The sequence below is a fragment of the Eubalaena glacialis genome, chromosome 1 (assembly GCF_028564815.1).
Source record: "Eubalaena glacialis isolate mEubGla1 chromosome 1, mEubGla1.1.hap2.+ XY, whole genome shotgun sequence".
Classification (NCBI taxonomy): domain Eukaryota; kingdom Metazoa; phylum Chordata; class Mammalia; order Artiodactyla; family Balaenidae; genus Eubalaena; species Eubalaena glacialis.
In genome coordinates this window covers 39,683,749-39,708,741 of record NC_083716.1, presented here as the reverse complement: position 1 = coordinate 39,708,741, position 24,993 = coordinate 39,683,749, and the positions used below count along the sequence as shown (strand labels likewise).

General features: G+C 40.4%; 1 protein-coding gene across 22 annotated transcripts in view; it reads right to left on the bottom strand.

Annotated features, from left to right (window-relative positions):
• The window catches only part of SGMS1 (sphingomyelin synthase 1), a 296,929-nt gene that overhangs the window by 7,172 nt on the left and 264,764 nt on the right, over positions 1 to 24,993 (bottom strand). For all 22 annotated transcript variants that reach the window (XM_061175403.1, XM_061176499.1, XM_061176426.1 and 19 more), the window contains one exon: positions 13,963 to 14,080. In XM_061175403.1, the coding sequence (XP_061031386.1) occupies positions 13,963 to 14,080 (118 nt within the window). The remainder of the gene's footprint in view (positions 1 to 13,962; positions 14,081 to 24,993) is intronic.

Below are 24,993 nucleotides of genomic sequence, written 5' to 3'. Positions count from 1 at the left end.
AATGGATAATAAATAGAAGAAAATTATGGCAAAAAAGCTTAGGTAGTTCTTCAGTTTACATTATTTCAAATTGTGCTTTCGAAACTCCCTCCGTGTTTTGAAAACTATAGATCATATTCTTGAGCACCATTCCCCCTAAATTTGCCCTCTTATTTTGGTAGGAAAATGTTTGTGGAGAAACTGTATGGGTAGGAAAAGAGGGAGAGATTATGAAGTAAACATGGCATTGAGGAAAAACAGCCAAAAATTAATGCTCCATTTCTAACAAGTGCCCTTAATACATCTATGCTTTCTTTTAAAAATATCTTTCCATGATTGTCAAACCTCTGCAAGGGGAAAGGCTCCTTAAAAGCTCAGTGGGGAACAGGAAAAGAAGATGGATGGTTACAGCTACCATAAAATTTTTTAATTACACTTCAAGAAAGCAAACAAACTCTAAGACAAATGACGAGACAACTGGAGCAGAAACAACTTAACATCTTTACTGTGTACACAGTACATGTAAATCAAGTAAATAAGACCATTTAGGAAACAAAATTTATCAAAGGACAAAGGATGTGACCAGCTGGAGGCACTGGCTCTGTCAAACAAATAGAAATAAAAATTAACATTAACAGGAGCTCATTCTTTCCCATATCAAATTAGCAAAGCTAAAAAAAGATAGCCAATGGTGGGGCAGGGACAATGCCACTGATTTTCTCAAACAGGCTCCTTAAAGAGGAGGGAAGGAACGTGGTAAATGCAGCAGCCAGCAGTGCAGGGAGGAAGAGGCAGTGGCCTCTGAAACAGACAGGCTGGGTTAAAAGCATGGCTCTCCCACCAATTAGCTGTGTGACCCTGGGCAGCCGAACCACTCAGCCTTAATTTCCTCATCCCCAACCTGGGGAGTAATATATTTATTACAACTGGCAAAATCCTCTGCAAAAGTAATCAACAATATTGACCACCAATCCAAATAGCCATGACCTGTGTGTGACTCAGTGCTTAGTTGTTTCTAGGCACCTATCTCCAAGAAGTGATCCCGAACATGAAGAAAACCTTTACGCACAGTATTATTTATAAAAGCAACAAACTGGAAACAACCCAAATGGGAATTGTTAAATAACTGTTCCCTTGCCATTCAGAACCTGGGCCAGGGGAGTACTGGCAACACCAGGGTTGCCTGTCATTACAGGCATACCTCGGAGATATTTCAGGTTCGGTTCCAGACCACAGCAATAAAGTGAATATTCCAATTAAGCGAGTTTCACGAATTTTTTGGTTTCCCAGTGCATAAAAAGTTATGGATATTATAGTCTATTAAGCGTACAATAGCATTATGTCTAAAAAAACCAATGTACGTGCCTTAATTAAAAAAATACTTTATTGCTAAAAATGCTAACCATCATCTGAGCCTTCAGCAAGTGGCAGTAGTAACATCAAAGATCACTGGTCACAGATCACATAACAAATAGAAAAAGTTTGAAAAATTGCAAGAATTACCAAAATGTGACACAGACGTGAAGTGAGCAAATGATGTTGGAAAAATGGTGCTGACAGACTTGTTCCACCCAGAATTGCCACAAACTGTCAGTTTCTAAAAATTGCGATAACTATAAAGTGGAATAAAGCAATGTTCAATAAAATGAGGTGTGCCTGTACCCTCTCAGGACCTACTGAGCCAGAATCTGAGGTGATTCAAATGCACTGAACTAGGCCATAATTGTTTAATACATTATTTAAAAATAAGCATACAATGACTTTGTAGTAAGTTATATCATAAATATTTTCTTCTACCAAGAGGAAAAAAATGAAACAAAATGTTTGGTATAATTATAACTGTTTAAAAAAACATGTACAGAAAAAATCTAGGATGTACACACTACATGTTAGCATGGTTTCCATGGAAACTGGTAGGCGTTCTCTTGTCTCTATCCCAAGGGAACTTCTATTCCTGCTTGTTGGGCTAGAAAGGAGGGGATTCCTGTGGAGTTCTGCAGTTCTGAGATTTAGGTTACCTTTGAGTACAGGCAGGAGACATGGGAAGAAAACAGAAGAAGAAGAGGAAGAGGAGGAGGAGGAGGAGGATGGAGGAGGAACAAGGGGGAGGAGGGAGAAAGGAAAAGGAGGAAAAGGAAGGAGGGGAGGAGGGGAGGAGGGGAGGAGGGGGAGGGAGGAAGAGGAAGAAGCATAAACAGGAGCAGCAAAAACAGGAAACTCCCAGCTCGATCCTTCTCACTCCTCATTTCAGTTTCCTTCTCACTCCTCATTTCAGTTTCCTTCTCCACTCTGCCTGCTACCATTTCCCAGAGTCCTCAAAGGGCTGCTCCAGACACTGTGGCCCGTGTTTTGGGTTGCATTCAGTGGGAAAGAGGATGGAGTGTGTACCTGGAGCTCTAACCTCCCCATCAGGAGACTTCTGAGTGCTCATCTTTGAAAGCAGAGATATTTGGGGGACATTCACACAAACACTTTCTCAGTGGGCACTACAAAGCTGTGACAAGGTCTTGCATCTGCATCATTATGTGAATTATGATCTCCTAGGGTCAGAGAAAAATCACTTTTCAGTAAAAACAGAGCAATTTTCTTCAACTTCTAATGAATGGCCAAGAAATGAAGTCAACTGGCCAAATCACTTAAGCAATATAAGACAGAGAAAGAAACGGAGGGCAGAAGGCAGAGGGAGAGGCTTCTGAAAGAGACGGACCACTCCAGAAGGGTTCAAACCAGTGAGCCTTTGGTTACTGAAAAACAGGTTCCCCCAGTATGTCTTCAATGCTGAATACACAGTGCTCTGATGATAGGCTGTTCACCACCATTCAGTTTGCAGATGGCCTCATGCACTTGCCTTTTCTCTTAACTGCATCTGAAAAGTGGGGACATTTCACTGTGCTTCATCCCCTTCTGGCACGAGAGGGAGAACCTGGAACCCAAACTCATCAAATAATGCTGCACGAATCAATGGCTTTGGTATAACTTGGAGGAAGGGCTAAAAGTGAGTGCTAAAGAGCAGAAATGCTGTTTAATATAATCCTTGCGTCTGACCAATGCTTCATCTTACAGCAGCCCTGAAACATCAGCGAGGCAGGTTTTAACTCTGCCCTGGGTCCCCCGGCTGTTCAGTTTGGGAGCTGGAATGGGACCCAAGTCCTCTGACTCGACGTATGTATTATCTGCGAACTGCACGCTACCTGTACACTGCCAGCGCCTCCCCAAGCCTGCATAAACCAAGAACCGGATACACATGAAGCAACCTTGCTCTGAGCAGCCTAGGTTCCTTACAAAGGTAATGTCATGCCATCAGGCCCCATACCAACCACCAGGAACAGTCAGGTGTCTCTCAGTGGACCTGTCCTCATTCATTCATTCAATGAATCGACCTACTACCACCAGGGCAAGTAACTTCTTGTCTTGTTCCAGAAGAAAAGTCTTCCTCCAAAACAGAAAATTCACTATCATCCATGACATGTAAAGAAAGCTGCTCTTCAACACCCAGACCACAGGTCAGATCCGCTAAGGGAATCAAGCATCACGGAGCAGGATCAGTGGAATCCCCATCAATCCATGTCCTGAGCAGCCTGCAACTGGGAAACACACGCTACGCACTGCAGTCCCCGCCTCAACTTCAACTCCCAAACAAAAGCAGCAAAACTATGCCACTTCCTGAATTTCAACAGGCACATGGCCCTCCTAACCAGTGACGGACACTTAAGAACTAATTTGAGCCATGAAGTGTCCTTGAGCATGACCTTGAAGACTCTGAGGGGAAGATGGTGTGTTGCTAAGTTTGATGAATGCTTTAGATTTCACAGCAGCAGTGAGAGGTTCAAAACTGCCCCTTATAATTTCTCAGACCTTCTGTGATACATATATACAATGAAGATGTGGTACATATATACAATGGAATATTACTCAGCCATAAAAAGGAACGAAATTGGGTCATTTGTAGAGATATGGATGGACCTAGAGTCTGTCATACAAAGTGAAGTAAGTCAGAAAGAGAAAAACAAATATCATATATTAATGCATATGTGTGGAATCTAGAAAAATAGTACAGATGAACCTATTTCCAGGGCAGGAAGAGAGACTCAGATGTAGAGGATGGACGTGCGGACACAGTGGGGCAAGGGGAGGGTGGGAGGAATTGGGAGATTAGGTTTGACATAAATACACTACCATATGTAAAACAGACAGCTAGTGGGAACCTGCTGTATAGCACTGGGAGCTCAGTTCAGTGCTCTGTGATGACCTAGATGGATGGGATTGGAGGTGGGGAGGGAGGTCCAAGAGGGAAGGGATACATGTATACATATAGCTGATTCACTTCGTTGTACAGCAGAAACTAACACAACACTGTAAAGCAATTATACGCCAATTAAAAAAAAAAACCTGTCCCTTATAATTTCTCATACCTTTTTACTGTCGATTGAGGAGTAAAAAAAACAACAAAAAGGAATGTAGGGTCGTTTCTACATAATAAAATATTACATTTTGTTTGTACAGAGATTCCAACTTTTTAACAGAGTTTTCCTATCAATTATCTCATTGTAGCCTCACAAGCCTATCAGGTGGTTAGTGCATATGTAATTATATCCATTTTACAGATAAGCAAATAGAGGCGCTATTTTTCTATTTCACAGTGACTCAGTTGGGATCAGATCCAAATGTCTTACCTCTCACTAAAGGATCTTGCCTTTCGGGTCCCTGGAAAGAGCAGCTATTGGTGCAAACACTCCTCCAAAAAACAAAGGCTGGACAATGTCTCCAGGTTCACTTTTTTTGTTTGTTTTTGTCATGCTAATGAAATTGAATCCATTTTACATAAATCATTTAAATATAGTTGAATGGTTTAAAAATTTTATTCATTATTCACTCAAGATCTATTTTTCATAAGTGTTTTTTTCACTTAAATCAAATTTCCCCATCTCTAAAAAAGTTATTTCCATGGGAATCTTTCACGAACAAATTACACATTTTCCGCCTTCTTGAACAAGGTGTTTTCAGTTTGATCTTAACTTTCCTTGCTTTATGTTGTGCTGTGTAGGAGGGATGCTCCAAAGACCTCTAAGCTTACATCATAAGAACAATGAGCATAAATCCAGCCGCAAGCCCCAGTTTTGGGTTAACCATCCAGGTGGCTCTGGACAAACCATTTTACCCATTCTAGCTTCAGTTCTCTTATCTGGAAAATGGCGAGAACACCACCACCTCACCCTCAACCCTCACTGCCCAAGGGAAGTAACGTTTATAAAAGTGATTGCTCAAAAATTATAAAGTGTATACAAATATCAGACCACATTACAATGATCAAGTTAGGCCCATCTTTTGGGTGAGGAGTTCCTTAAGTGAGAACTCAACGCTTAGCAGCCAAGAAGTGAAATTTGGATGGTTCTCCTTACATACACAGCCCTCACGGATGTTCATCTGTGATCACGTTTACGAATTCTTCCTCAGATGGTTATCATTTCATTCCTGGGAAGATTTAGTTTCATCCACAAATATTATATCCATCTCAACTGATCTGAAGTAGGGAGATTTCCCTATGTACATCCTCTTAGAGCTCAGATATACAACTTTAAAAACATTCTTCCCTCCACTGAGCTCTGAGGGATTTGGCTCTCCATACTGCTCCATTATCCAATGTATCCAAGAGTCCCTATACCAGGCAGGTTTTTTTTTTCATGGGGAGGGGTCTCTAAATAATCATCAGCAATAAAGCACTCATCCCCTACCAGTCTCCCTTTCCCCCAGTAAAAACGTAAAAATGTTTTCATGGCCTTTAGTAAGGAGACTTATCAAAGGCTTCATAAAATCTTAAATAAAGGTCAGCTATGGATTTCCATTTACCCAGATACTTATTTGTCACATTAAAGAAATCCAGTATTTCAGTCAGGCAAGATTTCCCTTCAACAAAAATTATATCTGAGAGATACTGTAGCCTACCTGGTCATGAAGTGAAAATTGAAAAAAAAACTCCCTCAAATTTTTGCTTTGAAAATGTGTTAAATCTAAAGAAGTGAATAATGAACAACCTTAGACTCTTCACTTAGACTCATCAATTATCAATATTTTGCCACATTTGCTTCTCCTTTTTCTCCCACTTTTTTTTCCTGGGCCATTTGAGAATTAAGTTGAACACATTATGACACTTTACCCTTAAATGTACAAACAAGGACATTTTCTTCTGTAATCACACTCACAAAATTTAACAATGATAGAATACTATCACGGTTAATAGACATCCTTATTCAGACTCCCCCATAGTCTCAACAATGTCCTGTATAGCTTTCCCCCCGAATCTAGGATTCAATCAGAGGAGACATATTGAGGGTACTTGTCATACTCTTAATTTTTCTTAGTCTACTAGTTTCTCAGTCTTTTTTTTTTTTTTTAATGATACTGACATTTTTAAAGAGTCCAGTCTAGTTTTTTTATATCAAGAGCATGTCCCTCCATTTGGCTTTATCTGATTGTTTCCTTATGTTTAAACTCAGGTTAAATGTTATTGGCAGGAATATACAGAAATGATGTGTCCTACCCAGTGCATCATATCAAAAAGCATCCGATATCATTCGTCCTGCTGCTGGTTTGATCACTTGGCTGCCAGAGTGTCTGCCAGATTTCTCCTCCGAATACACACCTTTGCCCCTTTATTATTAACAAGCAGTTTGTGACTTTTCGAAACTATATAAGTATTATGGTGCCCCACCTTTCACCCAGTGGCTTGCTTGATTCTTGCTTGAATTATTACTACAGTGGTTGCAAAATGATGATTTCCTATTGCTAATATTTCTTTTATATCTAGCAGTCAATTTTTTCTCCACCAGCACTAATTTTTAAAAAGTTTCTTATTAAAGTATTATAATTAATTACTGTCATAATTTCATTGTGATGCTCAAATTGTCTCACACGTGGCCAGTGGGAGCCTCTCAAGCAGGACAGTATGGCTTCTGAATGGAACTCACTGGCCTGCAGTGTCTGGGAAGCTCTGGAACCTTCCTCAGGACGAAAGTCCTGCTGTCCATCTGCCTGTACTCTGACACAGTGGATCACGCTTCGTGTAGAGTCATACAGCGTCACCGCCGAGGCTCTTTGGATTTCTTCAGTGAATGCTTTTTCACCCTGGTGACCTCTTCGCACTAGATGGCTGTTGCCATGTAGGAAACCTCTGCCACCTTCCCAATGTTTGCCCTGGTCTAGGCATTCCTCATCTCTAAATTCGAAAAACCACACAAAAGAAGCCTCATCTGCCTCCCTCGTGTGAAGTACCAAGGACAGAGATGCGGCCGAACTTCTTGCTTCTGCCACTTAGTACCTGCAGGACAACAGGCAAGTCAAGCATCTCTGGACCAACTGCAACTTCCTCCCACTCATGACTGTGAGACTTCAATGAAAAAACATTGAGAATCAGACCTGGCACGAAACAGGTAGACATAATTTAGCACTGCTCGAGGTCTACCTCCCCTCCTCTCTCCCAAACAGCTTACTTTCTGTATCACTGGAGAGATGGCTTTCTAAGAGACAGATGTGATCACATCCTATTCACTGCTTCAACCTTTCCTGGCTTCCTGTGGCCAAACTCCTTAGAAGGGTGACCAGACCCCTTAAAATCTGCCCACAACTTGCCTCTCTGGCTTTCTCTCTGCCACTCAGCCCACAGGATCCCATGCCCAGGCGTATCGAACTTTACCTGCGCCCTCAGACTTCCTTTCACACCCTTTCTGTTTCCTCCCTTTAACTCCACTTGGCAGACACCTACTCATCCTTTTCAGACTTGGCTCGGACGGCACCTCCTCAGGGCAGCCAACACTCCCAGCAAAGTTTGCCACCTTCTTCTCTGCTTCCATGGCAACTGAGCACCACACGCCTATTACAGTGAAGACTGTAGTCAGAGAATAATCTTATGTGTTACATGTCTGCCACAGCTTCTGGAGGCCCATTTGTCTTACATCATATTTGTGTATCCTCAAAATTTACCCCACACAAGACAGGTCCTCTAGAAATGTGTGTTCAGAAGTAAGCAATCTGCTTGTTTATGAAAAGAAGTCACATCTATAATCTCCCTGCCTCACAATCCCTGTCTCCCTGGAGACTTCCCATAAATAAGAAAACCATTTAGAAAGTTTATAAAATCATGTAAAAATGCATATAACAAATGTTAACTATAAAGACACAGGAACAACTGCACAGAAAGCATGATCAGAACTATGTAAGAAAAATACACATAAAGAACTAATAAATATACTGAAACATGAACAGTAGATAGAACCATGAGTGAAAAAATTTTCCTCTTTTTACATTTTTATAATGTATCTATAATGAATGTAGAGTTTCTTTAAAATGGAGAAAAAGTAATCTTTTTTTAAGGCAGAAAGAAGTGACTTAGTACATTTTTCTTTTTTCTTTTTCTTTTTTTCTCATTCCTGAAAAAGGAAGAGAACAGTGGAGAGAAAAATGGGAAAGTGAAGAAGAGACTTGGGATGGGGAAGGTTACTGGGAATTATAAAGCAAGACATTTAAAAAAAAATGAGAATGAACAAAATGGAAAATTATACTGATGATAAGAAACTGGGAGGCAAGCAGAAAATTAGGTAAAATCAAGCACTGACAATTTAAATTCCACACAATTCAACAGGATGACATGAAGCTATTTTGGTAACAGAACACAAGCCATATTCTGAAATGCTGATAAGGTTAGCAGGAGCTAATCAGAATATCAAAATTTGTCAGCAAGGAGGGCAGCTTTTGAACACTCAAGCTGTTACCTAAGAAAGTTGGAAAGAACTTAAAAAGGTTATAAAATCCTAAAAAGGAATGAGTCTTGTGCCTTGTAAGACTGAACACATGCCAGTAAAGAGACCCTTGAGGCTGAGGATTACTACATCACAGCTTAGCATCGAATTGAAGGAGGTGCTTTGATCTTTCTAATTCGTGCAATGCAAAAAAACTGACAGTGGCAGGAAAGAACACGGAAGTCTTTCTCTTATTATATTTGTATTTTATTGTTCCACTGAACAATTAATCTCAGATGTCCAATTAATCTCAGCCTTGTCCAACAGTGGGCTATGTTCAAGTATGCTGGATGGAAAAATAAAAAGACACGTTTTTGAAGTTCAAGAGAATCATTCCACTGAAAACACCATGTCAGATTAATGCGTTAGCCAGCTAAGTACCCAGGATGTAATGTAACGCTCTCGTTTTGAAGGTTTTCAAATCTAAGGTCACCATGGAGACCAAAAACCAGAACCAACATGAATCTCACTTTAATGCTTAGGCATGAGATTAACTCAAGTGATTATTAAAATGAGAGTTGAAAACAGCATAAGTTATTCCTTCTCTTCCAATAACATTAGTGTATCTGTGTTATCTGGGGCAGGTTTTTTTTCTTTTTTCGTTTTCTTGTGGAGTTTGCTAAAACAACAACAACAAAAATTTCTTACATAAAGCTTAGAACATAGAAGAATTCTCAAATGTTTCTGCCTTTTTTATTTTTAAAAACTGAATCCTAAAAAGTTGGAACAAGATGACAAGAAGGTGTTTTCTGGTTGGGACACATGATCCTTGGAGAAAAGCTGTGTTGAGATTAACAAGGGGTAATCAAGGTTGCACAAACTTGGCAGCCTCGTAAGCCCACCACGCACACCCACTGGGATACGGGACTAGTGCTTCCCAGAAGCTCCTGATCCAGGAACTGAATGCTTTCTTCCCTTCTCACTGCCCAGCAGCTCATCTCTGTTGCCGGAGCATCTGATGACAGGCCCCCTTCTCTTCTCACCTCATCATTTCACATGACGATTACTTCTCTAAGCCATGACATTTTGTGAAGTAAAGAGTACACTGCCATCAAGTGAATGAACACTAGGAACAATTTTCTTAATTACTACTGCATACCTGTTGGAACATTTTTCTTAGAAGCCATGCGTTTTGAATACTGGTGTTAAGGGAAGAATTAAGTATACTAATTATGGGGCTTTGTATGTTGGCAGAACCAAGTTTAAGTTCACGTGCCCATGTTAAACAAAGTCGTATTCTAAAGCTCAACTCTCTTCCCTTGGAGTTTAATGATGACTGATAACCATAAGAATATCCACCAACCGACAGGCCTTAGATGGTGTCTCAAGTCAGGGGATAACCAATTCTGGAAGCATTGTACTTTAATGTCCTGTCTCTGGCCTTTTCATCCATACCAACAGCTTTAACACCACCCAGAATATGATGAATCACAAATATTTAATTTCTAGCGCTGATTTTCCCCTCAGTTTCAGACGTAGACTGCTAGTTGGCCTGGACACCACCACTTAGATATCTCACAAGTACCTCAGACTCTATTTGTTTAATCTGAAGTCATTAACTCCGTTTTCCTCCTTACCTTATAATTATCCCAGTGGTAAAAGCCAGTTGCCTTTGAAATCCTTCCTTTCTCTCTTCATTCCCTATATCAAATGTATTGCTAAGCTGTACTGATTCAGCCACTTAAATATTGCTCAAATCTGTCTCCACTTCTCTTATCCCTAGGGCCAGCGGCTTAGCTTAAGGTCCTTATATCACAGCATTTTCCACATTATATAAGATGCAAGTTTGGATGAGGTGGTCTTAAAGCACTTTCCACAAAGGCAGGGACTTCTGTCTACTTTGCTCACCCCCTTGCACTCCAGTACCTCAGACACAGCAGGTGCTTAATGCACGTTAAATACATTTTCTCTGGATGAATAAGAGTCTAGGGGTTAAGGCGTGATGGCCATACCAAGCTTTCTTACTTCTGTACAGCATTTTACATCGACAGAGCCCTGTGTATTTACTGCCTTCTTTCACTCTCGCAACTCCTCAAGACGGTATGAAAAGTGCCATAAGCCCTGTCTTGCCAACAAAGGGACTGAGGCTCTGAGAAGTTAAATGCAACTGCTGCACAGCTAGCAAGTCCTGGACGACATCATCCTCACTCTGACCTCAGTGTTCTTTCTACTACTGGGTAGGTTTGTATTTTTACAGGGTAATAAGTCCCTTCTCTGTGCAATGGTTCAGAGAGAGTTTGATCAAGATTTGGTGGCGAGGACATTGAGACACTGGACTGGATGACTTTCAGTAAGGTTCCTTTCCGTTTTGACTAGCCAAGCCTTGGGTAGGGCTCTAAGGTAGGCAAAGGTGGTCTCTGGGATCTCTCTCGAGCACTATCCCTCGCTCCCTTCTGACACTGTTCCCCAGTGCAGTGTTCTGACCCTTGTCTGACCTCTCAATTTCTTAAGCTTGATCTCCAAGAGGCAGCACTGAGCCTTCAAGACCTTTTCCAAGTCTTCTGTCTAGCTTCAGAAATCATTCTGTTTCACTTGTGAAGTGTTCTTGCCAAAGAAATTAGAACAACTGAATCAAGTCTCCAGAGCCAACTTTCTATTTAGAGGAAATATGGAGGAGAGAGGAAGAACTTAATTGACACTAGAAAGAAGCAAACAGATAAATCCAGAATGTGGGATATTCTACAGGACAACTGCTCTGATCTCTGTAAGTTACTGATGGGGTTTAAAAAAAGGGGGTGGGGGGACTTCCCTGGCGGTCCAACGGTTCAGACTTCGAGCTCCCACTGCAGGGGGGGCAGGTTCGATCCCTGGTTGGGGAACTAAGATCCCGCATGCCGCATGCCAAAAAAAATAAAGGGGGTGTGGGGAGGAGAGAAGGAACTGCTCTAGAATGTAGAGACTTAACAGACAGAACAACTAAATGTAATATAAAGACTGTGGATCCTAATTTATACAAACCAACTGTTTTTTAAAAAAAGGCATTTTTTAAGACAATCAAGATATTCCACGAGTTGGTAATTGCCAATACCAAAGAATTACTGTTAATTGTGCTGAATGTACCAACAGCGTTAAAGTTATGAGATAAAATGTCTAAAATTTTTAGATGCATATTAAGTATGTAGCAATGAAATAACATTGTCTGGGGTTTGCTTTAAAATACTTCAAAAGAAAAACAGAAGACAAGATGAGGCAAATGTAGTAAATCTTGATAACTACTGAATCTGGGTGCTGGCATATGGTGGTTCCTTATACTGGTTTCTCTCTGGGATACAGTTGAAAAATTTCACAACAAAAAACTGTTTTTTTTGAACCCATTCTTCCAAGAGCTCTGTTCTACAAAAGAATTAGATTTAGTGAGTTTTTACTAATAATTTTTGCTAACATTTTACCCCCTCCTGTATACTTTACTTTAAAGATTCTAATTTCCAGAAGACTGTCACAGAAAGATGGCCCTAGTCGGGGTTTCTGGCAGCATGATAAATGAGTGACACACTTGGGTCTGGTTTTGCACACTGTCCCTGCCATTACCTCTGTCTTTACCAAGAAAACCTACAAGCTATATTTAGCTATGGGATCTTGGCTGGATGTGCTGATGACTCAAGGTGACTCTGTAAGTGCCAATACTAACCAAGCGTGGGGTTGCCGGCAACTGGGTGAGCTGCAGAGGTCCTAAGAAGAAACAAGGCTGGAACCAGATCAGGGAAAAAGGCCACACACACAGTACGACCCCTTGATGCTGGGTCCATCTTCAACATGGGCTGGACCACATCCCACATCTACCTAAACTGGTATGACATGTTCCTTGGTGGAGAAACTTCCCATGCACAGACTTTTTTAAGAACCGAACTACTACTGAGAACACACTTGCTTATCAAGCCAGCCGCCCAGCAGGAGTCTACATCACTGAGTCCTCAGTGACAACAAGGTATTTGGTCTAACTCAGGAGCTGTAGGCAAGTGCCTGAGAGCTTTCACAGAGGATAAAGAAGATGTGAGGCTGGCTTTCTTTGGAAGGGCTGAAGAAAGAGCAAGGAGATGCAGAGAGGCAGGATTGCTGATGGAGATGAGTAGAACCTTGGGATCATTCATTCCTTATGACGGCTTCTCCAGTTACGGAAATAGACTGTAGCAAAAACGGAAAGAGGGCAGTAACAAACTAGCTACCTCTCTGAGCACGTACGTAAGTCTAGGAAGGAAGGGGACCACAGTAAGCAAGCAACCTAAAGAGATCCAGAATTTCAAATGATAAAGACACCACTTTAAAAATCCCTCTTCCAAGGGACTGGATTCTTCAGCCCTCTTCCAAGGTTCTATCAGAGAGAATGTCTCTTCTGGAAGTAACAAAAGTACAAATGGATGAAATTGAAAGGATGTTTCACTAGCACAGGTGCGATGCGAAGAAATGATTCCAAACACACAGCATTCCATTTTTTCTCCCACCCAAATCGAGGAAATGAGCTTCTTCTACTTCTTATTACATTAAAAAGCTTTAATGTAGTTAAACATTTTTAAAACGAAATCTCCTGTTAATTATTTCATAAAATTCCGATGATCTCCCCAGTTGAAATTATTCCAAGGCAAAAGTTGGGGTAAGGAGTATTACGTGAATCTGATGGAAAGGTAGAGACAATAGAAGAGGAATAAAGTTTATTTTAAAGAAAAGCTTCCGTGCTACTAGAGAAGATCAATACAGCAAAATGTCCCGCCAGGGAGGAGAGATCTTGTTTGGGTGGGTGGAGGGTGCAAAGGGACAGGAATAGTGTCTCTAGCTCTGCTGTTACGGATTCCCAATGTAGGGATTAATAGAAAGAAGGAAAAAATATCACTTGAAACCGAACCTTCCATCTAAGAGAGGGAAAAAGCATATAAAAGCTTCTGGATCTGTATCAAGGGAGCGAATGATATTTTAAAAGTATGGCAGGAAACCAAAGAGCTATGCCCACACATAAAGCTTAACTGCTTCCATCACACTAACTAGACCACATATTTCCCCAGCTGCGAAGCACTAGCAGGGTTTGGGAATTTTAAGAAGGGCGGGGCCACCTAGCTGTATTGCTTAGTAACGTTGCCAGATGAAGGCAAAGGGACTTGATTCTATTCTAAGGAAATTTTCACCTTCAGCCTAAGTCAAAGGACCCCTGGGCAAGATGAGAAACAAACAAAAAGGGAAATTACAGCGAGGAATGGTTTACCTTCGGAGAGCAGTTGAAATGCATACCGGGTACTGGGAGTGTAGTTACATACATTGTAATACACCGATACAGGTACAGCGTGCCAACTATGCAGAAAAATCTTCTGCTAATAATAGACCTAGAAAAAGGGAAAAACAGGGCAGACACTCAGTCATGAAATTTCGCAGGTTCATTTACTTCAAGTTTTCAATGACCCAACAATACAAACAAACCCCAAAACTACTTGAGAGATTGAAATCAGAATTTTATAACTATAGCTAAGAGCAGATTAAGGTGAGGATTTTGAGAATGATATTGTTTTTTCCTTTTAAATATTAACTTTAAGGCCAGAGGAGTTTAAAACACTCTATATTGCTATTAATTGGGCTTCCTGAGGCCTTAAACATGAGTTGACATTCAACTGATGTACAAGTAGGGCCTATTCTGATGGGTCAGAGCTGACTCAGTACCTGTGGTTAAACATTTAGAGAGTGTCTTTTCTGTCATAAAAAAGATGTGCAGAAAATTACAATGACATTAAAATTAGAATTCAAAACTTTTCTGACATTTAATGAGCCAAAGACATTAAACCATTGTACTTGTACATCCCAGAAACTGATTATCTTAGCAGATCTCCAAGGTAGCATGATGCCAAGAAAAGAGCCTGTCTCAATGATAGCAACCAACCTCTCTCTGCTAACTATGTGGCCTTGGGATAGGCTATTGACATGTCTGAGTCTCAGTTTCCTAATCTGTAAACCAGAAATAAGAACATTAGAAATAATGTATGGAAAATCCCTGCCATCCATGCACAATGGCAGTCAACAAATGTATACATTTTGTGGATGAATCACAAAATAAGCAAGAATTATAATTAGACATCTTTTCCATTTCAAGTTTATTGGTGGTTCTAATGAAATTATTTCATATGTATATGTGAACATGTATATTGAGTTTGATAACTTCTCCTAATAGCAATTTCCACATAGGTTTGGCTTTAACTAGATTAAGTTGCACAAACTTAAGTGTATCCTTGAACAAGAATGTTCCTTCCCTTCTAATTCTACCTGTCCTATCTTGTTCTACCACAGGCCAGAATCACAATCCTGTGGGTTTCCTCCTCCTCAACCTTGAGGGGTTCAAATTTTTCCTCGGCCCAGGGCAACCTGACATAAATAAACACAAATTTTTTAGAAACAGTGAACAGGCTTTCCTCTGAGGATACTGAACATTCACTCTATAATTGTACAATGTGCCTCTATTTTTATGCAGGATGGACATTCCTACTGGAGGAGAATTTGTATCATTTGTATTTTTTAACAAGAGGAATGAAGTGATATGTCACTTGTGTGATTAGAAATTAATTTAAAAATAACCCACGTAACTGTATTAGTATTTCATTCATAACTACACAGTTCATGTAAGGTCCTTAGGTTGTACGGGTAGAGTCTGGGTGTTTTGCCTCTTTACCCAGATTTTAGAAACTGGGTCAAAACTGCTTACCACGGAGAATGTCTTATTTTCTCTTATTAAAGCTGTGCTTGCCACCTCCAAGGACAAGAATTTATTCAGCATAAAGCTGTCTTTTATAAAGGTATGTGCCTCTAATTTCACTTGATGAAAAGCACAGTATAATTAAACAATATAAAGAGGGACAATACTAGAGAATATTACTAGACTATAAATGTCTTACCAAAATACTTGAAATACCCATGTGAATTTTACATTGTAAGATACGATGATCATTTTTCTCAAAAAGAAAATGCCCTCTCTCACCATCCTGTTCAAACAAACAGAAATTACTTGCCATTTTACTTGAACTATACGAAAAACATCTACAACAGAAAACTGTTAAGTCTACTTAGATATGTTAATCTCTTTAGATGAAGAGAAACAAATAAAATGACTCCTATCACTCCATTTTGGGAAAGATTACTATCTTAAAATCCCTTTGCCTGATAGTTTCATGGTGCACATAAGATACACACACGCACACACAAACACCAGTAACTATTTCCATATCTCAAACTTGAGTCACATTTGAGATGCAGTGAAAAGACTTAGGATTACCTGAGAATGAGGTATATGAAAAAATGATAATGGACGAGAAAAGACAAATTCTTTAACAAAAAATACTTTAAAAGTATCAAACATTAAAGATTCAGTCACATTTACTCTTTGACTTGAAGTGAAAAAGTCAAATGATTTTATCAATGTGACTTCATCAATATTAACACGGTGACAAGTTGGAAGTGACTATTAATAAGAAACTTCTGATCTTTGGTATTTACTTAATCTTTTTGAAAGTAAGCTTAGAATATCTTCAATGTATAATTTTAAACAAGAATCTCCTACCATAAACTTTAAAAAGCAGGATATAAAAGTGTTTCAAAAACTTGTATCCTGTTAAGGTATTTTTCCTTAATCAAACAATTTCACACATTAGAATTCTTTATTACTTAAGTTTAAAAGTTCAAGATGTGCTTTAAAGAAAAAAGGTTTAAAGTAGTTAAAAATGTAACAAGACAACAAAAAAGTCACAGAGGAAACATTAATGAGGTATTTCCAGAGATTAAGCAAATGCCAAGGACAAGATGCACATTATAATTCTCAAAACCACAATGCTGTTCTTCTCACATGGGATACATCTCTCCTTTCACTTTGGAAAGAAGCCTGTTTCCTATCTGCTTGCACTCTGCAATGACTATCACGTCACAGACACTTGCACTTGGTCACGATTATCTATTCTTCTCTCAAGTATTTGAGTAATAGGCTCATTACTACTTTCTCTGACAGAAAAGGAAAACATACTTGTTAAATTCGATAGTGAAATATGAATAAAAGTGTTAATATTTTATAGATAATCATTAAGACTTGCTAGAATAGTATGTTAGGTCCAGGATAACTTTATTAAACCTTTTACTATCCCTACTCAAAGAGGAAAAAGTACACAGAACCTGATTAATTACTACCAAATACAGGCTTAAAATAGCAGTACTGTTTTGTTTCTGGCATTTGATACAATGGTCTAAAATTCTAAAGAAAAAACGATGAAAGAAATGAATATACTGGAAAGTAAAATTAAAATACTGGAAAGTTCTTTTGTTTCCCGCAAGTTGTCTCTTTCTGAGCTGTAGCCAAAGACACACAATTCTTTCAGTGCTCAGACCTGCTCTGCCAGCTCTTGAAACAAACAGGTCCTGAGACATAGCAGTGGAACTAAGCAACAATCCCAAAGTAGGAGGCGATAAACATGGGGGACAGTACATGTATCTGGACCAGGATCAGGCAGGCCCACATCTCTGGAGCAATCATGGAGGCCAGTGCACAGTTCAGGTCCCTCCAGTATATGCCACAGGGACAAGGCGTCTCCAGCTTATCTTCACACAGATGCTGGCTCTACCTTTAACAAAGGCTCGCATGATGATTTGAATCATCTCAATTAACTTCCTTGGAAATTGGCTTCCTCACCAGCAAAATGGTATCTTTCTTATGATTCAGAGAAATGCTACTGAGGAACTTCCCCAGACTGTTATTAACAGTAACTAGGGTTTTGCCAAATTTCTCCTCTACGCCAAGCTCTGTGTCATTTAATTCTTAAAATAACCTGCAATGCAGGGCTATGATCCTTATTTTACAGATGGGGAGATTGCAGTTTCAGAGAGTCTAAGGTGAAATATAAATACATTACACAAGACACAAAGATTCAGGAAATGACTTCAAATTGTGTAAGAAATCCCAATTTTATTTTGAGACTACACTGTTGTGTACCAGTAGATGAGCCAACATCCGATCACATTTAAGCTACATACCAAAATCCACTTAACTCAGATTTTTCACTTAGTGTTTTATGTCATATTTCATATTGACCCAGACCTCTACAAAATAAGCACTTTTGATAGTTATTTAATGATAACCATGTTACTTATTAAAGTACTGAAAAAAATCCTTCTAGGTATCCAGAAGGAAACTGTCCATTCTTCATTATTGTTTGCACAGTCCGTGCCCAGTTAGATATGCTTACGTCCCCCCCAATGTTTGATCAGTCATTCTGAGATGTCATCCATTTCTCAACATTCTATCTCGCCTGAACTTCCACTATGACCTTTGACCTAGTGTCCCTAATTCCACTTATGCCTCCCTAAAATCCTTTCTACAAAGAGCAGCCAGAATCCTCTTTTGTTTGAAACAGTTAAACAGAGTATGTCCTTTAAAACCCTCCAATAGTTGCCAAATATATTTTGAATAAAATCCAAATCCTTTGCCAAGCCCATGAGGCCCTAGATGATCTGGCCTGCCTCTCTCCAAGCTCACCTCTCACTGCTCTCCCCGTCATTCCTCAACTTCAGTCCGATGCCCTTGGTGCAACTGAACACATCACCCCAAGTCCCTCCTGCCTTAGGTAGGATCTCTGTGCCAGCCATTTCCTCTGCCTGGACTCCTGGAACACTGCCTGTCACTCAGGTCTCTGAGGGACCACCTACTCTAAAGAAGGTGCCGGGTGCTATCTTCCATTTTACTTTCTTCATAGCCTCCCACTCCCATTCCCACATGCTGTTGAAGCTAACTCCAAAGAGTTTCTTAAATCTGTTTTCCTCCCTTAAATTCCTTGTTACTAGCCTGTGGATTCCCTGGAGTACGACAACTGCTCATCTCTACCTAATGAAGTTCCAACTCCCCTCATGGGCCCCTCCTCAACATGACCCCAAGCTACCTTAACCGTTTTATCTTGCAGACATGAATTCCACTGCCCTGGGCAAAACGAGCCCCACTCATCGTTCCCTAAAACCCTAGTTTCTTGCTTTTGCCAGCAAATCTCTTTCCCTGGCCTCTCCCGTTACTCTATCCACCTACCTCAAATACCACCTCTGCATGAAGCCTCCTACATGTTCCCAACTGGGCAGAGCTACTTCATCCTCCAAAGCGCTTCAGAACTTGTTTTGTATTTTACGGTATTTTTAATAGTGATATTGGCATCACCATTACCAACAGAGGCCCTCATTCCTTCTATGAGAGGAAGCTCTGCAAGAAAGCTGCTCCTCACTTATGTTTTAGTCCCAGTGGGACTCAACGACGGTACCGGTAATATGGGCAACACCTGCGGTTCTGTGCTTTCGAGCTTCACTTTTCACGCCCTCTGATAGTGCTTTCCTGCTTCTTCCCATAAATGTTTGTCCTTTAAACTCTTTAGGGCTTCCCTGGTGGCGCAGTGGTTGAGAATCTGCCTGCCAATGCAGGGGACACGGGTTCGAGCCCTGGTCTGGGAGGATCCCACGTGCCGCGGAGCAACTAGGCCCGTGAGCCACAACTACTGAGTCTGCGCGTCTGGAGCCTGTGCTCCGCAACAAGAGAGGCCGCGATAGTGAGAGGCCCGCGCACCGCGATGAAGAGTGGCCCCCACTTGCCACAACTAGAGAAAGCCCTTGCACAGAAACGAAGACCCAACACAGCCATAAATAAAAATAAATAAATAAAATAAAAAAAAAAAACTCTTTAATTTATCTGCCAGCATTAACCTCTGCTGATGCTCACCAATCCTTCACTTTGCGTCGTTTCTGCACTTATATTTTCAGTGATGACACCTGCCAAGATGGCGGCATTCATCCAAGTAAGGACTGTGAGTCCTAGCATCTTCCTCCCTTGCCTCCCCTGTCTCCTCATTGCTCTGTCTGGGCTTTCTATCCAGCACAGGAGTCTCAACTGCTCCAGATGGTGAATCATGAAAACCCAGGGCTTAATTCAGTACTTTAAGAAGGAAAATCCCAAGGAAAGGGTTGTAAAACAAAAAGGAAGGAATAAATGCTGTAAACAGAAAAGTAAAAACATATGCTCTCCTGGGAGATCCAGAACTCGCCTAATATTTCCTGGGTGTTCACACAGGAGGATGGCAGTTTATGAATCAGGAGAATGAGATGGACCCATGTACCCAGCCCAGAAATGTGTCTGTACACGCACGGTGCCTCTTTGCCTTAAAAAAATCCAACTCAAAGAGATTTTTGCATCTTTGGTATTAATTATGTTAACCACATTCCTGTTTAGCATATACTGTTTTACAGAAGGAAAGAGTAAGATGTAAAGAGTTTAAGTACTAGCCTGGGGCCAGAGCGTCAGTCAATGAGACAGCCACAACAAAACCCAGGTCTCCAGATTTTCAATTAGCTGCTCTTTTCACTAATGAAATTGTCAAGTTAAAAGGAAAAAAAAAAAAAAAGGTAGTGGCTTAGTGGCTTATATTTTTTTCTAAGTCCCATGTAAAAGGTCTGCAATATAATGCAAGAGTTAAGTTCAGGAAATGATCCATGCCAGTTTAGGGAATTTGCAAAGAACAGATCATATTATAAAATTGTCCTCACTTAAGCCATCTTTTTTTAAAAAATATTATTTCCTGAGTTAAATATAGATTGAAACATAAGGTAAAGAAAAAATGTTACGCTATAAGATATGAAAGACAACATCAATATGACATACTTGAGTTATGAAGAATTAAAATCAAGTATCCTCCAGAAACTGCTGCATATATAAGTACCAAACAAAAGAAGTTATATTTCTTGTTAGTATTTTAGGCTATTAACAAAAATAGTATGTGTGCATATATACATATGTGTGTGTATATATAATACAAATATGTATGTGTACACATAACACAAATATGTATATGTATACAGATCTTTCTTCATTCCTTCCCTTCATCGAAACTTACCTTGAATCACATTCTTAAGGCTTGCTCAGTCACAGCAGGCAGAACTCAACAATGAATGTTTGCTCTTAAGCTAAAGGATTACCCTTAAAAGTAACATTTTCTTTTTAACAGGGGGTTGGATTCTAAAAACATAATAAGCACATACTTCACCAGCAATGGCTAACATTTACTGAATTCTAGGCACAGTAATCATCATAGTGCAATACTCAATTAATGTTAGCTGCTGCTATTATTATTTATTTATTCTCATAACAAATATATATATATGCTAGGCATTATTCTGGGCACTGGGAATACAGCAGTGAACAGAATGGACAAAAAGCCTGCCTTGTGGTACTTATATTCTAGGGGGGGAGGCAGACAATAAACAAGATAGATGATATAGAGCATGTTAGGTTAAGTGCTAAAGGGTAAAATTAAGCAAGAGTGTCATTGGAGGATGGGAGGTTACAATTTGGGGCTAAGTTGATCAGGGAAGGTGTTCCTGTATATGAGGGGGTTAACCATGAGGACATCTGGGGAAGAAGATTCCAAACAGAGGCTAGTATGTGTGGGTGTTGGCAGAGGGGTCAGAGAGCAGAGTGCATGAGGACACGAGGTCTGGAGGGACCTCCTTGGTCACCATAAGGACCTCTGACCTAAAAGCTGTATGAGGGGACTTCCCTGGTGGCACAGTGGTTAAGAATCCACCTGCCAATGCAGGGGAAACAGGTTCGAGCCCTGATCCAGGAAGATCCCACATGCCGTGGAGCAACTAAGCCTGTGAGCCACAACTACTGAGCCCACGTGCCACAACTACTGAAGCCCACGCGCCTAGAGCCTGTGCTCCGCAACGAGAAGCCACAGCAATGAGAAGCCCGCGCATCGCAACGAAGAGTAGTCCCCGCTTACCGCAACTAGAGAAAGCCTGCGTGCAGCAACAAAGACCCAAAGCAGCTAAAAATAAATAAATAAAAATAAATTTAAAAAAAAGTAAAACTGAAACTATCAAAAAAAAAAACAAAACTGTATGAGGTGGGAGAAGAGCGACATACACCAGCTTACTGTACAGTGACACATTCTGTCTGCCGAGTTGACAAGTGACTTAAGGGAAACAAGAATGGAAACAGAGAGACCAGTAGAAAGCTCCTGCAACAACCCAGGTAAGAGATGACGTTGGTTAGACCCAGGGCAACAACAGAGGTGGCGAGAAGTGGTGGGATTAACAGACCAGATGTGGGGTGGAAGCGAATACCAACAACAAAACCGAGGCGTTTGGCCTGAGAATGGGGCAGGACAGAGATGCCATTTACTAAGATGGGGATGGGAGCAGGGCAGGCTCGGGAACCAGGAGGACGCCAAGGACTCAGTTAAGTGCCTTATACACATTATCTCACTCCATCCACACAACAACGTTGAGATAAGACACTATTTTATTGTCCCCATTTTGTAGCGAGGAAACAACGCTACTACAAGTAGTTAAGTAATTTGACCAAATTCACCTCAGTTAGTAGATGGCTGTAGGGATAAGATGATCTCAAACTAGTAAGATTTACAGTATAACTGAATGCTTAACTACCATTACCATGATACAAACAGGTTGAGGGGGACATATGTGGTGACTTCTAAATAAGAGCATGAATACTTAGACAGACATCCCTGGTGGTTTTTTAAGAGAAGAGGGAAAGAGATGATCCCTGGGCACACTGTAAAGTACAAGGCAAATGTGATACTACTTAAAAATACACACATATGCAGATTACACCTATATGAGCATGCAGAAAAATATGAAAAGGAATATGAAACCAGATGATAGCATTATTTATCTCAGGCAACATAAGTAAATTTTTTTTCTTTTTGTTTACCTTCTAATTGGCCTACAGGCAAGATACACTACTTAGTTTTTCCTTTAGTGACATAAATAAAAATTAACTCATGAAAACTAATTTATTGCACCAATGTATTACTATTTTTTTTTTTTGCTTTCTCTCCCTTTTATCCTAAGTCTCAGTTTAAAAAGCCTCTTATAATATTTATGTTAACTTAAAACCTAAATTGCTGGAATTACTGAATTTAGTTTCCCTACAATTCCTAGGGTTTAGGCTAGTATTTAGGTCTTGAGACCTAAACTGGTAAAAATTAGAAGAGGTGAAAGCGGGTAAGACCATCTGTGAGCTAACAAAGTGAGAATGAGAAGTGAGGTAGAGCCTGGAACCGAATCTAGTGTCTGGAGTGACTGTCCTTCCCCACTCCAAGGCGGGGGAGCAGAGGCCTGCAAAAGCCTAGGACGTCCAGATTACACGGGAAGGTAATGGGACAGGGAAAGTCCCCAGGAAGGAAAACAGGATCTTAACCCCGGGCTCTGCCGCCCAGGGTCAGAATCAAGGGGAGAAAACTTGCTAGAAACAGCAAGAAAAAGTCTAAGGTTGGGCGCTCCTGGTCAGCAGTCTTCAGTGGAAAAGCGTGACTGCATGGAGGCAGAGGGCATTTCCCAGACCCATGGTGAGTAGGGCCCATGCCACACCACACTTAGGAGGTCACAGGACAGCAGTCAACTAGGACAGAACTCAGTACGCTTTCTACAAACTACTGTGGAACGGCAAGTTGGGACAGCTTTCAGGTTTGGCAGGTCCATCCTGGGGCAAGTATGAATGTCTCCTGGATGCTATATGACACATAAACCTTATTATCCAACACAGGACTGATCTGTTTTCATTCTATCTGTCCTCTGCATGTTGAATCTATGCTACTATATCTGCTATGAAAACACATTTCCAGAGGAAAGATGCCTATTATACCAGGACATGATGAGACTGGATTTATACTGAAAAGCCTTCAATCCTCAATATATTCTGTGTGGGATCTTGGGCAAGTCAACAGCTTTTCTGTGTCTCAGGTATCTTCACTGAGACAAGAGAACACACTGCTTAAAGAGTTGATTGGATGAAATGACAGTGCATGTAAAAAAAAAATTCTCGTCACTCAAATGTTTGGAATCTGCCGTTTGAACAGGGCGATAATGATTTTTGACAACATGGATGAAAAGGAACAGAAGAAAACAGACTTTGAGTAAGTATATAATAGATGCAGGTACATGTGTAGAGAGAGAGGAAAGGAAGGGAAGGGACGATCCATGAGCTCTTAACTTGCTTTATGGCTGGAGAGGAATATGACAGTCTATCAGCCAATTAAATAATGTGCTAGATGCCCCCAAAGCTGCAATAACATGAGGGAATTTTTGTCCTCATGAGTTTTATACTTTAGGATAGAGTCTGGACAACACACGCTTTAAAAACCTGAGATGTTACTGTGAAAACAAACAAAAATTCCCCAGGAGATAACCTCTATGTAGCTTTGTTTTGCTCCCTGCTACATCCCTAGCACCAGTCTTCAATAATTCTTGACAAATTACTAGATATAAAGATGCCCTGAAGTTCCATTAGAGACCAGCCTAGCCTAGTGGTCCACAATGTACCGTCGATTTCTAATAAAGTGAAACAGCCTTGAAAAAAAGGCTCTTCTGGAACTTGGAAAATAAACTCTATTGAAGGGACCTGCTTCATCTCAAACGCTCTACGTCAACAGCTTTTAAGAACGTAACTTAGTCACAACCATCAGAGACTTAAAAACAATTGAAAAAATGTTGACAATAACTGTGGTCATAAACTACCTTGGGGATTAGAAGAGGAAAGAGATAAGTACTTTGATCCAATCAACTTAATGTGAAAAGAAACACTGATGGAATCAAACTGGGGTAAAATGAAAGATAAATGTTAGTGGAGAGTCTAGCCTGTTGAATAAGACACAAAAGAAACAAACAAAAAAATCAAATTAGCACCTGACAGCAGCAGTTGCCAATCAGCACAAGGATTCTGTCCTTGGAAATTACATTCCATTCACAGGAGAGGCAAATGCTGTAGATAAACCTTCTTATGTTGGCAGACACCCTCCTAACAAATAAGGCCTCCAAACCCAGGGCATTTACCAAAGGATAAAACACAAAATAAGTCTTTTCCAAAGTGGTCTCCCAACATAAAAAACATACTGCTGCCAAACATCTAAAAATCCACTGCAGTACTGTCAGAATGTAATCCTGGGAAAGCCACACTGGAAAACTGTATCTGTTCCTTCCTTCGGGATCAAGGAAGCCCCCAGAAACAGTTCTGAATAGAGATGTCAAGTCTTAAGCAGGATCTGCCAACAGCACTTCCTTCTCTAGTTCTTTTCCTTTTGGCATGAGATCAGTTTTCAAAGAACCTACCTGGTGACCATTCTACCACTCTCTCCATAACGCTATACAACTGTTCATGCTAGAATATTCTACTCCATGCCCAAAATGCCTCAACCACAAAGCTCTTTCAACTCCACCCCAC